The 17,651-nt window shown below is 33.5% G+C and overlaps 1 protein-coding gene across 2 annotated transcripts in view; it reads left to right on the plus strand.

Moving 5' to 3' along the window:
- Positions 1-9,198: 9,198 nt before the first annotated feature.
- The window catches only part of LOC144852703 (protein PALS1-like), a 42,034-nt gene continuing 33,581 nt past the window's right edge, over positions 9,199-17,651 (plus strand). For both annotated transcript variants that reach the window (XM_078710653.1, XM_078710654.1), the window contains exons 1-3: positions 9,199-9,329; positions 13,602-13,767; positions 14,183-14,300. In XM_078710653.1, the coding sequence (XP_078566779.1) occupies positions 13,636-13,767; positions 14,183-14,300 (250 nt within the window). In that variant the 5' untranslated portion in view covers positions 9,199-9,329; positions 13,602-13,635. The remainder of the gene's footprint in view (positions 9,330-13,601; positions 13,768-14,182; positions 14,301-17,651) is intronic.

Here is a 17,651-nt window from a genome sequence, read left to right on the forward strand (position 1 = left end):
TGGATAAACCAAATGCTGTAATAATTCTATTTTCAATGCATTTGTTATTCTAATAATCCTGGGAATTCCAGTGGGGAATTTTCTTATCGATAACGTATAGCGCCCTCTTTAAACCCATTGAAAACTTTTTTTAGAGTTTCCGGCCACATATCCACACATTAATTTTTAATGTTATATTATTAAAAACTACCCACGTTCCCAACAAAGTGATCAAAATTCTATATAACCGTCATTGGTATTTAAATTTAATTTTAATAGTATAAAAAATGAATGTTAATCATTTAAAAAATAATTTTAACTGCTGTATCGGATGAAGAAAATAAGAAAGACTTTTAATTTATTAAATTATTACGAAAGAAAGATACAGATGACAAAAGGAAACAATTACCGTGTAATATTTGCATTTTATTGAGTTTTACAATGCAAACACCAAATAGGCATATACTACGTCCAAACAGCATGCAAAATGAATCATTACTACTAATACAAATTTACTGGTAAATGGATGGATGATTTAGTGAATTAAAAGTGGATATAAATAATTATGATGATGGGCTATTAATACATTTATATTGATGCAGTTTTAACTTGTTTGATTTTGATTTTTTTTCCTATCTACCCTGCCTATGCAGCTGATTTATATAAATAACTACACGTATTTATGAGGCTATCATCAAACCTTGAATGATAGTTATACCTCCATCAATACAAAAAAAAATTTAAAAAATGAATTATAAGACAAGACCTTGTAGTTTTTACCTTATTGGTTCTATTTTATCTAGTTTCATTAACATCATATTCACGTACGGCCTTGCGTAATTGAAATAAATTTAACGCCAGGGGTGTTGCCCTAGTTGCCCAGGCATCCCCTTTAGTTTCATACTAAATGTTTTTTCTGCCACTATATTAATGTTGATCCCATTTCATTGTATATACTGTAATCAGGGAGGTATAAAAATAAATTATTTTTATTATACCCTGTGTTAAGGACGTATGTTGTAGGAATTATGTTCACAATGTAGGCCTACAATGGCTTTGAGGAAGAGGATCGTTGTATAGTGTCAAGTTTAGTTTTCTACATTGACGTTGCAATGATTGCTAAACTCCGCGGTAAATCCGGTTATCTATTGGCGAAGGTTGCCGGATTTCCGAGAAGGAATTTCGGAATTGTTCGGGTGTTGCACGAATGAAAAATCATGTTGTTTCCGACAAACAATGGTCGTGGAAAATTCTAGTGTTCAGGATACTGAGAATCACTCCACTACACTACAGACGATTTACAAGTTCTGCAAATGAATAATAAAACACACGATAGTAGGTCTTAAATATATATTTTAATGCGATTTAAAGTGATTTACAAATTTTAAGCGTTTCATTTTATTTTTTTAAAGAATTACGTGTTGTAATAGTTATTTATAAAATTGATTTATTTGTAATAGCAGCAATATAATTAATAATAGAGTAAGAGCATTTTTTAAACAAGCATGGCTATTAATTTAGGTTGCAGTACATTAACTGCCGAACAAACATTATTATTGCTATTATTTAAAATATTAAACTACTATAAACGGAAGATCTTAGTAGTAATGACAGTGTTAGATTTATATTCTTGTTTAAATTAACAAGTTATGCCTAGGTTTAATAACATAAGTAAGTTCCTTATTCATAGCAACACATTGTACTAATATTAATAAAAACTACTATATCATTTTAATAGTTAGTTAATCTATTAGATTGGCAATAACATACAGTGTTAAATGACGTTTTTATTGCATTCATGAATAGCATTTATACCATTCGTTACCCAGGCCGCATGTCGAGATATGCCGCCACGATCTAATTTTAAGTTGTTTAAAAGGAATGAGAGTTGAAAGATAAAAATTTCAAGGGGATTCAATCTTTTTAGGCATACCAACTAAAATACCACGATTCTGAATTATCATCTTTCATTCTGTTACACAGACCAACTAAATAAAAAAAGAACAAAAACATTTGTCATCTACAAAATAACAACATCCTCTTTGATAATATTATACAGTAACTTCATGAGTTGTGAGATAGTTCCATCAAAACGTATTCATGAAAAGACAAGACAGATAAAATAAATGCCATATCTGTAGGTAAGCAAGGTAAGACTTAACGTTAAAGTAACAACTGTGGTCACTTGGTATTAACTTCTTGGGTAGGTTCCAGCACATGAAAAGAAAAAATAATTCTGAAGTATAAACAAAGCATATATTTGTATGGTTAAAATTTCACAATCTAGACTCGAATTTAACTGTGGCTGGTTGTTTTACCTGAAATATTAAAACATCATCTTGAAATTCTTGGTTATGAGTTGGTTCCCGTTCATGAAAAGAAAAAAAAATTATAAATTATAAACAAAATACATATTTGTATAGTTGAAAAACTAAAATGGAATTTTCAAACATCAACTGTCAGTGGTTGTTTTTACCTAAAATCTTAATAATAACTTCTTGGTGACGAGTTGTGGTACTTCCCGAAAATGAAAGGAAAAATAGAATTACAAAGTTATTTAAAAATTATATTAGTATGTTAAACACTTCAACTAGGTTAATTCAAAATCGAACTTATAAAAAATGTAATGTCTTTACCTAAAGTGTTGCTTCAACATCATCATTTCGATTTCTTGTTGATAAGTCGTAGTAATAGTGCTCTCGCCAATTAATGAAATGAAAGAATTATCAAAGTTTTAAACATAATAAAATTAAACTATACATTGATAGAACTTGTAATAGCTCGATCAAGGCTCTAACAATTGTGATTGCCTTGGCTAGACTAGAGGAGTATAACGTGATTAAATGTTCATACCTATGTTGATATTGACTTGATTATGTCGTGTCGCCATATAAGAAAGTATTATAAAAAAACAATAATTATTACACACTTATAAACAAATATATGACAGTTTTGTGGATAGAGTTGTACTTAACAATTACCTAAAATGTTACACCAGATTGGTGTCGATTGTTGATGTAGTTCCCCCGTCAAGAATCAATGAAAAACAAATTAAAAAATAAACACTTTATTGATTTTAGCTACGTGTATGTATACAGGACACCACACAAATAATAATTACTGTATTACAGTTATAAACAAATCAATTTAACGTTTTTTAAATATTTTTGTGGATAGAGTTCCGACTGCTCTTACCTAATATTATGTTGACAACATTAGCCTGGTATCGAGGTCTTGTTGATTGTAGTTTACTCGACAAGTATCAACGAAAAAATAGAAAAGAAAACACTTTGTTAGGTAGCTATACATTTACATAGATAGGCTTATAAAAGATACACAGATTTTCCACAAAAATATTTAAAGAAATAATATTTAATTAGCGGTATTAAAAATAAATTTAAATATTTTGTTTACCTGAAATGATATATCTTTATCATCATTTTGTAGTCGTGGCAGGTTTGCATGAAAAGAAAAAATAACAAGTTAAGTTATACAATAATAAAATGAGGATTTATTTTAGTAGGAAAAAACGTTTAATAATATAAATATAATAAAATAATATAGATCGATGTATTACAATCTTAAATACAATAGAGTAATAATTTACCTATCTTGGGTTAAAGGATGATTGTCGTGAATAAACGTCATGTACTTTTTAGCAAGATTGTATCGTGGTAACCTAAAAATAGAGAAAAAATATAATTAATATAAGAAAAATGATGTTTTATAAACGCGAGAGCTTTTTGTATGTTTTTCATTACAATATATTATAATTAAAAACTATAGGACATCTAATCTTGTTTAAACAAATAAAAGAGTTTTTTTATTACTTTTTTTATATATATTATGTCAAAAATAGAAACTATAAGTCTTATATTGAAATACATTACAAAGAAAAATTAAAAATTAACAAATTGTATATACTTACTTTTTTACAATACTTACCAATAGCAACTTAAAATGTTCGTTTTTAAAATAATGTTTTGTGAGCTTCATCTCTTTTGTAATTTTATTTAAAATGTTTAATTAAGAATGATCTTTAAAAAGAAACACACATAAATTGGCGGGATTTTATTATTAATGTTCTTGTGGTTGATTGTCATTTTAATACTATTTATTATCACTTTTTTCATTATTACTATATTATTATTATTTTATTATAATCATTATTGAAACATTATAAATAATTAATATTAATTTATTCATACATTATAATTATATCTGAGCTTTGCTTTTTTATATTGTTTATATGTTAATAATTAAAAAAACTACATTTAAAAGAACTAAGGCCCGTTGATACCCCGGCATGTTGGATTGCTCTTCTCCCTTTCTTTATAGATGTCCAAGATGTTGATTACCCAATCTAAAGATGGTCGATCTTCTGCGTCGAAACAGGCACAAGCCTTTCCAAGTTCAAACATCTCGCTGTGTCTAATTGCCTCTCCTAAAATACGTATACCATAACCGATGGAATACACGTCACCGCTAACAGAATCGGAAGCACCGTCAATGTATTTTTCTGGTGCTACTTCTGGATGATTATCCATGTATTGCATTACTTCGTCCACCGATGAAAAGGTTAACTCTCTGTGTCCTCTTGGATATTGTACTCTGCATGCCATCCCGAAGTCTGTCAGCTTCGCTCTGTAGCTGGTTCCATCGTGGTGGATCAGGATGTTTCTCGCAGCTACATCGTTGTGGAGAATCCCGCGTTTGTGCATTTCGTTGAGCGCAATGACAACCTCTGATGTCATAGAGATCCATTGAAGCGCGCTCAATGACGGTTGTCCGGTTCGCAATACATGCAGGAATGTGGTACTGGAAAGGGTGACGGTATTTCCGATAAACTCCTGCACCATACAGCATACGTCACCTTGGCGGAAGACGCCAAAGACGCGAGGAACAGAAGGCAGATCGTCTAGAAACTTCATCACACGCGCTTCTACCAGCATCTTGCCCCATGCATAGTCAGGATTGCTGAAACTGTTCAAAAAAGCCGTCTTGACTGCGACGAGGTGATAGTGGCCTGGAAAAAGATCGGATGTCATCAGGTCAACGCGGCCAAAACTTCCCTGTCCAAGATGTACAGGATTACTAAGGTGTGAAACACTTGAACTAACTAATAACCGAGCAGGCGGCAGAATTTCAGCAAGTTTTATTGTAGCATCTATATCGTTAAGGACGGGTTTAGGTGTTGAAGTGGTGGAGTTACTTTTCGAAGAACCATTGAAGCTACTGGCAGGTGACATGGGCCATTGCGATGACAACGATGATGACACACTACAAAGACGTTTCCTTTCTGGTATCTCACCGGGTGATAACTCTGATGTTGGTTGTCTGAAAATGCGCTGGACCGGAGCGGTAGACGATGACGACGATGACGACGACGAGCTATAAACACGTTGCTTTGGGAGAATCACCTCCCCTGGTGATAGACCTGGTGTGGTAAGTATCTGGCCAGGAGAAAGCGCGAATTTTGAAGATGACGATGTGGATGACATTGGCCACAGAGACCACTGTGATCTTGATGACTTTGATAGAGACTTTGATGATGACTGTCGTACTGATACGTGTACCCCTGACAGTGATGCCGACACTGTGCCCGCTGATAGAGATGGCGATGATGATGATAATGACGATGATGAGTTGCTATCCGATGATTCGTCACTTTTGATACACAAAAGATGGAGCACTGCTGCCCAAATCCTTCCAAATACTGACTTTCTTCTTACTTGCTGGGATGCATCTGGTTGAGATCTACTTAATTGGAAAACAAATTCACAATATATTTATTCAATAATAATATTTTAATAAGATCTGTATAATAAGATTAAGAATATGCTCCCTCAGCTAGCTTGGCAGGCCTTAGACTACGGTATGTTATCATGCAAACTACTACGAGAGCTAGTCTTGTGTGTGGTACTTATGCATGGGTCTATTATTATATTAGTATTACTAGCTAGGCTAGTTAGTTAGTTAGGCTATGTGATTTGTAGACTAGACCTGGTGTACTAGCTAGGCCTAATACTAATAATAAGTAGGCCTATTCTATGGTTATGCTAGTACTAGGCCTAGACTAGTAGTAGTCCCTAGCTAGCTAGCTAACCTCTAGGCCTGATAGATAGGTCCTAACCTAAGCTTAGGAGGCCTAACTAAAGCATAGCCAGGCCTACCTCCTAGGCCTAGGCCTATATACTAATAAGAAGTTAGCATAGCTAGTAGGCTCACCTCTAGCTAGGCCCTCTAGTAGAAGTCTACCCTATCTATATTTTAGGTAGGCCTATTTTATAGGCCTAGGGCCTAGTATACGCTACTGCTAGGCCTAGGCCCTACTAGCTAGAGGCTTACTTTACTAGCCTACGTAGAGTACAACAAGGGCCAGGCCTAGACTAGGCCTAGTAGTAGGCATAGGCCTAAGCCTCTAGACTACTATCTAGCCCTAAACCTAGATTTAGGCTACTACTAGGCTACTACCTAGGCTAGAGGGGCCTATCCTATATAGTTAGTTAGGTAGGCATAATAGGAGGCCTAGGCCTAACTAGGGCCTAGCTAGGCGCGCCTATCTAGGCCTAGGCTAGGTAGGCCTATGCCTAGCTAGGGCCTACTAGTTACTACACTAACTAGGCTAGGCCTAGCTAGTTAGGCCCGGGCCTAGGCATATAGGCCTAAGCCTAGGCCTAGGCCCTAATAATATTGGTAAAACAAACTCTTCAAAGTTTTTTGAGAAATTCCTAACATTAGAAAAGCCTAGCCTACCCTTCTTCTTCTTGTGACTGGTCCATCATGATTCCTTCTTGTTGAAGCTCAATCGATTTGTTGGCCATGCTTGTGGTCTAACTCTACTTAGAATTTTCGAATTCGAATTTTGCTTAGCAACACGTTATGTGTAGACTATACAGTAGCACGTTAAAAACAACTGGTAGAGAGAAATCTCAGGTTGTTGTCGATTTTTAGCTGGTCGGTGCGCTGCTTATATAGATAATTTTGAGCGCGTGTGCGTTCACTTGTTCGAAATGCATCTTTTTGTTCTACGCGCGGTTCTAACGGTCGAAACGTTCTATGGTTGCCAGGATACAGTATTCGAAATTCCATCGATTTCCATTTTCAGTAGGCCTCCTATTGCAAAAAAACCCAAAGCACTGTTTAATAAAAGGCTTACGGAAGGTCTATCAAAATTTTCTAACATGTTACCTGCTAAATAACAGTGGAACACATAGGCCTAATATTAAATAAATATGGCAGCATTGCACCAGGAGAAAGGAAACGGCCGGATCTCAATTTGAGGAAGGTTGACCCTTTTTCTCGGTGAATCTTCTTCCGATTGAAAATAAAAAATCACTCTCGGTCCCGCTTTCTTTAATAAAAGTAAGTAGGCCTAGTCCCGGACCTAGTCTAGGACTGGACCTAGCCTAGTTTTAATCAATAATGCCTACTTTAAAAAGTCATAATTATTTTTTGCCTAAAAAAATGTGAAACTTTTAATAAACAACGACAATGAATAGAGAAACACTGTCCGTATGAATCTGTGAATGTGTGTGTCTTAAAGTACTAAGTGTCTAAAGTATTGCAATCATTATTTTATAAAGCTAGTGTATTGTATAAGTTCTAACACGCTTCACACGCTTCTGTTCTTTTAATTATTTTTGCCCTATTTAAATTATTGTCTGAAATATGGCGTAATTTATTTTATATTATTTATTCAATTTCTGCCATATACAATACAAACAAAAAGACAAAACGAAAATATAAAAGGCAAGGAAGGGCCAAACAGGTGCAAAATACCTATAAATCGAATATCATGCCTGTAGTTTTAAAACATAAACGGAACATTAGAAGTAGGTACTATTAGTAAACGGCTGGCTGTCTTGATCATACTCAGGGGCGGACCGCAGGACTATTTTAAGGTGGTTGCCCAATAGTCCAATGCCGTAGTTATCGAGTATTTGCGTCACAGGTCCGACCCATGTGGGGCCTGTGGGGAAGCGAATTTTGTAAAATGACACCCTATATGACCGGAAATACAACTCTAGTTCGCCGGAAATACCGGGCTACAGTTCTAGTAGCAAACAACAATATCACGGCGTATCCCGCCGTTTTTTCCGCCGGTAAAACACAGGCGACTAATAACATAACATCTTGCGTTAAATGCGAACGTCAGAGGAAGTCGGTAGGCCTATGGTAATAAATTCTAGCAATTATAATCAATTAATAGAAATTATCATATCATTAGGCCTATTAATTAATAATTAAGCCTAAAACAAGTTAGACAAAAATATGAAGCTGCTGCTATTGAGCAAAACGTTAAATTGTATTATTTTGAAATAAATGCTAAATAAGCATTTTCATTTATCCATTCTATACAACACAGTGTTGCTTAAACCACACTCCAGAGAAAGGAAAATATTATCGAAATTTTCAGAAGCAATTGAACACTGAATTATTTCAGTTCGGAAAGTCCGTAATTAGGCTATTACGGAAATTTGGCCCAATATATACGGGACGGACGTAAGGAAATGATAAATAGGGTACTACGGAAATACTTAGGTCTAAATGATGGGGAACCCCGGCGGATAATGCAATAAATTGTGGACAAATCAAAGACTCATATGACGGGGCTTTCCACAAACACAATGTAGTGGTCTTTCGTACCTTCTCATGACCCCCACACAAGCAATCCAAACAGTCGTCAGAAATTCATTCTGAGCATGTTCAGAAACATATTTACAAAAAAAAACCCCGCTATTAAAACCGCCGGTAAATTGTGCGCGGCATAATTGTTGACGCTGTTTAATTTTACGCTGCCAATTTACAATGGCTCTTCCAACCTTGGACTTCTATAACGTTATTGGTTATTATTATGATGAAATGGGATCTAAATTTTGATTTAGTGACAGAAAAAACATTTAGTATGAAATTACCGGGCAACTGGGGCAACACCCCTGCGTCCGCCCCTGAAAGCACAACGAAAACTGGGAATCTGGAAATTTCAATGTTCCAACCATAAACAATAATGTATTCATTGCTATCTACTTCATCTATTTACATGTATTAATATTTATTATTGATATTATTAATCACGCATGTTTTAGTTGTTTTGTACTGTATTGTACTCCAGCAGCAGGTGACGCATTATACCAGTGGGAGTAATGACGGTAATTATAAAAGCCATAATAAGAGAATTCGTCTCGTCGAGAGAGGGCTATAATTCAGGATGCGATAGCTTGGTGGTTTTTAGATTATTGACATGATAAAACTGGTAATAATACGTTAATAAAACCTATTTTTAAATCTACCTTTTCTAATAATTGAAGGATTATACCTGTGGAATAAATCCCAGAACGCAATTATAGGTATGTTTATAGTGAATTATTACATTTACTTGTTATCTATCATCATACACTAACGTCAATTCAGGTCCGTTTGAATTTTGTTCCTAGCCCAACAGTCTGGTTTCCTCTCTCCCATCTCTCAGTACACCTGTGGTGATGTGACGTGATGCAAAATATTATACTCTCCTGTTGATTTAGGCTAGGCCGGCTTAGTATTGGGAAGGAGTAGGGGGCGCGCCTATGACATAAGTGTTTTGCCATGTCATTACTTATGTCTAGAGTAGTAGTAGGTTGTATTTAACTTGGCAACCAAAAATACTACTTGATAAATGTTAATGTATTTTTTCCTTCAAATATCAAATGAATGAGCCTTGAGGAGTACAGAGAGTTGTAGAGTGGTGGTGGTAGCCTCTACTACTACTAGTACTAGGCCTACTAAACTACTAGTCTAGTAGTAGTACTACTACCTAGTAGGCCAGCACTCGGGTTAAGTATATCATTGACATTATTAGTGGGGTAAAAAGAATTGACTTAGGCCTATATTATATTTGAGAATTTGGACCTCCGAGTCCTAGGCCTACACAGAGTATGTTCATGTTCACTTTTTATTTTTGTTGCCATTTTTGTTATCTAGGATATATTATGCTAGGCCCCTCTACTACTATATTTAGCCTTGACCTAGAGGGTTTTTTTTTGAGTGATGGTGACCAGTAATTATCAACAGCATTTTTAGCTAGCGACACTCCAAACCTATTCAAAATCTGATTTTATTGGGGTACAATATTATTTTAATGAAAATGTTCCCATACAGTTTTGTACATGAATATATTGTATGTACTTGAATACAGAACACAACTATAATATTTCATAAACAACAAATAAAACTACAGGAAGTTAAAACCTATTTTAATGTACTTAACTGTAGTAAAATTAGGACACAGCAAGTACTGTACTATACAGTAAATCATTGTTTCAAGTGTTTTATATAGATTGTTGTAATATAAAACTGTTGAACTGTACACAATTAGGACAATGAGAAGGCTTTGTTCTTGTAAGTGCTGTTGGTATGCGTATTGTTATACTTTTGTTCTGTAAAGAATTTAATTCATTGTTTTTTGGGGAAAATAAGAAATTACTGACATCCTGGATAGCAAAAAAATAATTTGATTTAGTACAAAATATGAATGATAGTAATAACAGTAGAGTTTTATTGTTTAAAGTTCCACTGTTTTCAGGTTTTAAAAGACTAAAGCTCTGTCTACACTATCAAACTAAAAGACAAAAAAGTGTCATCATCATGTTCATAATAATTATATGGCACATCACATTTTTTGTCACATACTGTAAAATTTGATAGTGTAGACAAAGCTTTACAGTACGCTTGTCTTGAGAAAGATACTGTACCTGTAGTGTAGTGTAAATTTTATGTTCTATGTTTTTTTTTTATGACTTTCTTGAGGTGTTTTGATGAATGTTAACTGTAAATAAATTAAATTTAGTAATTTTAGTCATTAAGATCTCCTTGATTTCATCACAGTCTTAAAATCTTTCATTCATTATCCTAAAATCTGCATTCAAATGAGTACAGGTTTTAGTATTGCAGCCTGTGTAGGTATAAGTAACTTTTCTACTGTATGCATAAGAAAATCAATTCCAAAATTGTATGTGAACTTTACAGAAGCCATAGTAATTTGTAAACACACTGTACAGCAGTCTCAGTATAGACTAGGTCACCACATTGTTTTGCTACACAAGCATAATCAGTGTACAGTATTATAGTTCTGACTGTAGTATACTTCATATTGACATAAGCTGTGAGTTCCTCATATTTTCATTTCATATTAAGTATTGATCTATAATAATAACAAAAGCGTGTGAATATGGTGGTCATTTTAACAATGCTTTATCAACAGTGGGTTAGTTATTATAATTGATGAAAAAACATTGAGTAGAAATAATTTCCAATATCTCATTATTTCCTTGTACAGTAGTATAGTAATTTTGTAATACTGTACATTGTTTGGGGATTTGTGTCTTCTAAAACACCTTTTATTAACTGTTATTATAGTCTATTTCATGCCTTCCTACAGTACACTTACAGTAGGGTCTGTTTCTGCTGCATATTGCCAAATAAACAATTTATTTAATTTTCAAAATAAATATTTTTTATATCGACTGCATTTCTCCTCAATTTTTGCTCTTAACTGTTTACTGTAAATCAATGCAATACTTATATATTAAAAAAAAATTAATTATTTAAAAAAAAAATTAATTTACTTGTTTTGTACAATCTACAGTACAGGTATTGAATTCTTACATATAAAACAAAACAAATACTATTGTACATGTGCATCTTTTTTAAAGAATATTATCTGCTACTGTAAACTTCCTATCCTATACAGTACAGTATGTAGTACATTAGTAAGTAGTGTGCAGATAGGAGATCAAATGTTCTTACAGTTGTAATTTGTCACATTGACGAAATGTTTCCGAACAAAATTTGCACTGTTGTAAGTGATGAATGTTTGAACCTACAAATAACATTGAATGGAGTGGTAAACAGTCAGTCATCACCTTGACATTACAGCTATACATTACCAGTGTCACTTGCTATAGTTTGTAAACTATAGTCTACTAATAAGAACAACTGTTCTGTGAACTTCATAAAGAAATAGGTCAGACTGAATCGCAATTCGCAATTTTTTTTTTTTTATGTTACGGCCAATAAGCCAATAGTTAATCTACACTATACCTGTAAGAATACCTACTGTAACTGTATGATAGGTATTCTTACAGGTACAGTATGTGTTGTAGCAATACAGTACTCGTAAGTTACAGTATCTTTACAGTTACTGTAGCACTCTCGTACAATTACAGAGTTAAATACCTAATGAACTTCTTAAGCCTACAGTTAGTACAGGAGTCCCACATTTTTTGTGAATGTCCCACATTTAACTTTATTTGTTATTGCTGTCCTACAATGCATGCATCCCTATAGGATAATATGAAATGAAATTTTGCACAGAATTCTATACATGATTGACATTGACAATGCAGTTGTATACTGTAAACAAAGTCACCATTTTAGAAAATAACCTCCTTTTCAAGTATACTGTAATTTAATACCAATGAAATGGATTAATAACAGTACATGATTTCCAGGTCGTCCTATAGTATCTATTTTTTAAAAAGTAGAACACAATTGGGACCTTAAGAAAAGTCTGTGTGGGAGTTGTTTGGTCTGGTTACTACAGTACTGTCAGTGTCAGTAACTCTGTTAAGTACAGTACTGTATTCTACAGTAGTCACGGTAATGTACTGTACAGTACTGTCTATTTTAGAATCCTACTGTGATACTACACAGTACATACAGTACTGTACAGTATTAACAACTTTCAAGTACTATGGTTTAACTTTGTACTTTTCCTCATACAGTAAAACAAACATTAGAAAAAAGTAACATTATTAACACTTTGATAAACACAAGGTTTGTGTGGTATACTTATTTGGATATATTAATCCAAGGGCAGTGAACAACAGTCCACAATGGGTTAACTTACTGCATCCATTTGATGCCTGTTATTAATCAAGCTACAGCTGTATGATGATTGATCGAGTGGAAGAAATATTAATATTACAGTAGAAAGAACGTACTATGAATGCCAAGTCATTGCTAATAAATTGTAAAGATTTACTGTGATGGCAAAACGATTCATAATATTATTGGATCTTGAAATACAGTAGCACCATTACTCTCTGAAAATGGTGTTATTGTTAGTAAGGTTTTACTGTTCTTTTTTGTTTTCAATACCCCAACTGAATAGATTGACGATAGATATTTTATTTAAGGGTACATATTATATTGTAGTATACATTTGATTCATCTCGATTCTTGTATAATGTTAACAGTGCACATCAATAGAATTTGCCATACTACTTTATACTTCGTGCGTTGATTTCTTTAAAGCCAAACAAAGCTATTAATGTGATTGGGTGCAGGTGAAGCCTGCATTGAGCCAAAATGTACAAAAACTAATGTACAATTTAAAGGAGAATTGACAACAAGAGTGTAACATTAAAACTGTACTGATGTTTTTAACGAAGCTATACTGTGATTGAGTGCAGGTGAAGTGTTAGAGCCAAAATGTGCCAAAACTACAGTAAATGTACAGTACAGTACAATTTAAAGGAGAATTGACGAAAACAAGATTGTAACTTTATAAATTATAACTGGTCTTGATTTAAAGATTTAACTTTACTGTATGTATCTAATTATTATATTTTTTTCTTCAGAATTTGCTTGATAATGCGTTAAAACGATTATAAGATGGCAGCTGTAAGTGGAAATTTATACACGGAGTATCCCAGTAGGATGGGGCAGAAAAAAATCGTCAACGGACAGATACCGTACCCATCAAATGGAGATGTGCATCACCACAATGGTTTTGATGACAGCCAGGTAGAATGCATTATTTTACACTTACTTTACAGTACACAATATTATGATGTGGCCTACATTACATTTATAATCTATTTTCAGTGCAATGTTATTATATATTTAATAATTTAATACTAATAGTGTATTAAATACTGTAGTCTATTTTCAGTGACTTTAAATGAACATAAATTAGCTTGGCAGAGTGCCTAATGAGTTTAAATTGATTTGTTATGCATTTATTTTGTGTAAAATATAATTCATTCTAAATGGCACCATACAGGTAAATTTGGATTACAAATTACATTATCAAAATATTTTTTTTTATGATTTATCAGTAATATCTGTCTGGATAATGCTGACTTTATAGTATGTACACTGTAGTATTGTTACAAGTCATGGCTAAATTTTGTTTTTGATTTTGTCTCTTTTGTTGTAGGATGAGGAAGAGTATGAGATATCAATTGGCATGTACAAGAGTGAAGATCGTTTTGGATTTTCTATAATGGGCGGCGTAGACGAAGGGTTCATTCCGAGGGTAGACGCTGTTTCAAAAGGTATGAGTCTAGTCAATCATTTCATTTTAGTACAATAGTACTCGTAAATCAATTGGAAATTATGTCATTTGCTGGAAGAGATGTAATCTTTTTGAACTTTCGACATACATTTCACATTTGTTTTCATACACGGTTTAACTAACTACTTCCTTCATGTACGCAAACAAGATCAATCAAAGATTTGCGAATTCTGTTAAAATGCATCCAATGGAACCTACGTTTTCATTCACTAAGCAGTGCATAAAAAATCTGCTAAAAATAGTCTGAAACATGCTCTACAGTAAAATCATAGGACGCGTATTGTATGTGCATGCTACAGTAGTACATATATTTTTTTCAATTTTTGTATGATTATGAGATGATGTGAAGTTTATGAGCCCTAAACAGTGTACTGTATTTATGATTTCCGGTTGTGTAAAGTAAAAACGTGATTTTAGAAAATTGCACATACAGTACAGTAGATCCCATTACTACTGTACCTCTAAAATGTAATGGAGTCATCTGTGGACTAGCCTATCTATGACCATGGTAAACATTTGGTCAAAATGTGTTCAATTGCTAACAGACAGACAAACAAACAAACAAATAAACACACAGACTCGCAAGGTAATCGCATACTGTAGTAACCTTCTTGGTGGAGGTAATAAAAAGGTTCTTCCGTTGTGTGGCACTGCTTACAATATAATAATAAATGAAAACTTGTATAGAACTGGTGGCTTATGGCGCATTGTGCATTAGCAACGTGCGAGTACATCAGCCGGCGAATAGCGACATCTTCAGGTTGGTTTTGAAAGTGTTCAGACTAGTGGAGCATTTAACTGTTGCTGGTAAACATACACTTTGGGCTGCAACGTAAAAAGATCTCTGACCCCACTGATATCCTCCCAGCAAACTACATACTGTAGACTATGAATTAAAACAATAGTTTCAAGCACATACAGTTACTACTAAACATACATATTATACTGTAGTATAATGTATGATGATACAGTAATACTTGGACTGTTGCGAGTGTTATACAGTAATTGGCAAACAATTTAGAATGAAGCAGAATATTATAATCCTGCCCATATCATTGGTATTAAGATCATTCAATAATAAGACCATATAAATAATGTCTATGAATAAATAAGCGTCTCAATGAAACAGTTTTCACTGTCAGCGCATGTCATTTCTCTACTCCAAATCAAATGAATAATTTGGTGATAATGCTGTGAATTTCTTCCAGTTGGTTTACTGTTTTGTTCAAATCGCAGAATGATTTAGAATGCCAGCTGAAGCATAATAACAATCACAAGAATGTGATGACAGTGTTACATGGGCTTAATTAATTCTAACAGGTTTCCACTCTGCTGTTAAAGTTATTTACGACTGTCTATTATTATACAAGATCTTGTAAATTGGTTCTTTGTAATCCAGATCTATAATGGATCTTTGATATCTAGACTGGTTTCTGATGATGATGATGATGATGATGATGATGATGATGTACTGTAGATGCTTACATAGTTTGTCGATAACCTCCATTTTTTTGGCAGTAGAAATACAGTAGAACCAATACAGTAATGCAGTAGAACCCCTGCTGCTAAAAAGGTCAATTTTCCGTGAAATGAAAAATGGTAATGTTCAACCTATGGACCTATAAATATATGGTCTAATTTTGTTTCGTTTATTTATTCGACCAGCATAAAATCTACACAATATAAATATTATAAAAAAAAAAGATGAAAAATGCTGGGCAGGGGCAGCTTTCAAGCAAAATACATCTCTTTAACTCAAATGAGTCGGCTATGACCAACCCCTATTCAGGAGCCACACACCCTATTTCAGCCTGAAGGTTCCCCATATATACTGTAGGGATTCTAATCTTAACTGGTTGGATGGTGTTAAAAAAAGTCACTTCAATTATTATTTTTGTAAACTTGAATAAAAAGACTCCATGCTCACTCTTGTTTTCAGTATTACTACAGTACTGTACTGTTGTACTGTAGGTGGTTCAGGTTTTTTTTCTCTGTGTTGGATGATGTAACATAAAGGAGGCCCTCTATTGTCTCTGTTTCAACAATCACTAATAAATGCACTTCATAAAAATTCAATGTTAATTTCAAGGTTGTTTTAAATTAATTAAATTCTACTCTCAAATTCATTGTCAATTTAATTAAGTCTTGCTAAACCAAGATCAAGAATAAGTTAATTAATAAAGAGCCTGTTTAGGAGAATATAGCTTTAAATAATACTATTATTTTCAAGCACGTTTTTCCTTGCCAGCAGAAATGAGTCCAAAAAATCACGACCCCTAAAGATTGTTGAGCTGAAAACAGCATGAAAATAACAGTCATACTGTACTTCCGCAAATGAACTGTTATGTTACTGTACTTCTGCAAATGACCTGGCTGTTATGTAACAATATCTAATATTTAATAAATAGCTGCAACCAAAACCGGTTTCGAGGAAAAACGTTCTTTTAAGATTTTTTTAATAGAATGAAAATCGGCCCAAAGTGTTAAATAACTAATAAATAATATTTAGTTTTGCTTACTTCAATTTTACACAAACACTTATTTATTCAAATAAACGCAACCCTTTGAATAAACGCCTTCCTCGAATGAACACCCCCCCATGTAGAACATCATTTTGAATAAACACCCCCCTCAAATAAACGTCCCGGGGCCTTTATTTATTTCCTCGAATAAACATGCTTATAATATATACACAACACATTACAATTTTTAGTGTATTTTATCACGTCTCGATATTAATTTTGTTGTATTTTTTTCATATCTAGGGGTTATTTATTTGATTAAATACATGTTACCTTATTACACCCACAAAAATAAATACCTCCTCTGAATAAATGCCTCCCTCGAATAAAAACTCTTCCCTAAAAACCCACCTGAACAATAAACGCCCCGGGGCATTTTATTCAAATAAATATGGTAATCTCGCAATTATTTTCTTGCGATACTATTTAACATAAACTGCTCTTCTAGCATTAGCAACAGAATAATGTAACGTTTAGTACTGTTCAAATCATAAATAATGTAAATTGATATTATTAAATAAGAAATTATTATAGATCTGAAAAAGTAATTAGTGAGAAACGAATACATTTAATGCTTGAGAGTTCATTAGAAACGCAGTTGGCACAGTTTATTCTGTTCTACACACTGTAGTTCAGGTTTAACTTGTTTAGTGAACAAACATTGCTTTTGTTTAAAATTAATTTATTACAATCATGGTCGACTTAAATGGCTACCTGATTTTGGTTACGGAGACTCCAGATAAAAAGATGAAGTTGTTTGGTAAGTTGTGACACTTTAACAGGGCTACTGTAAGTCTCTGACAGCTTTG

Source organism: Antedon bifida, chromosome 9, assembly GCF_963402885.1.
Source record: "Antedon bifida chromosome 9, ecAntBifi1.1, whole genome shotgun sequence".
In the NCBI taxonomy this organism is placed as follows: domain Eukaryota; kingdom Metazoa; phylum Echinodermata; class Crinoidea; order Comatulida; family Antedonidae; genus Antedon; species Antedon bifida.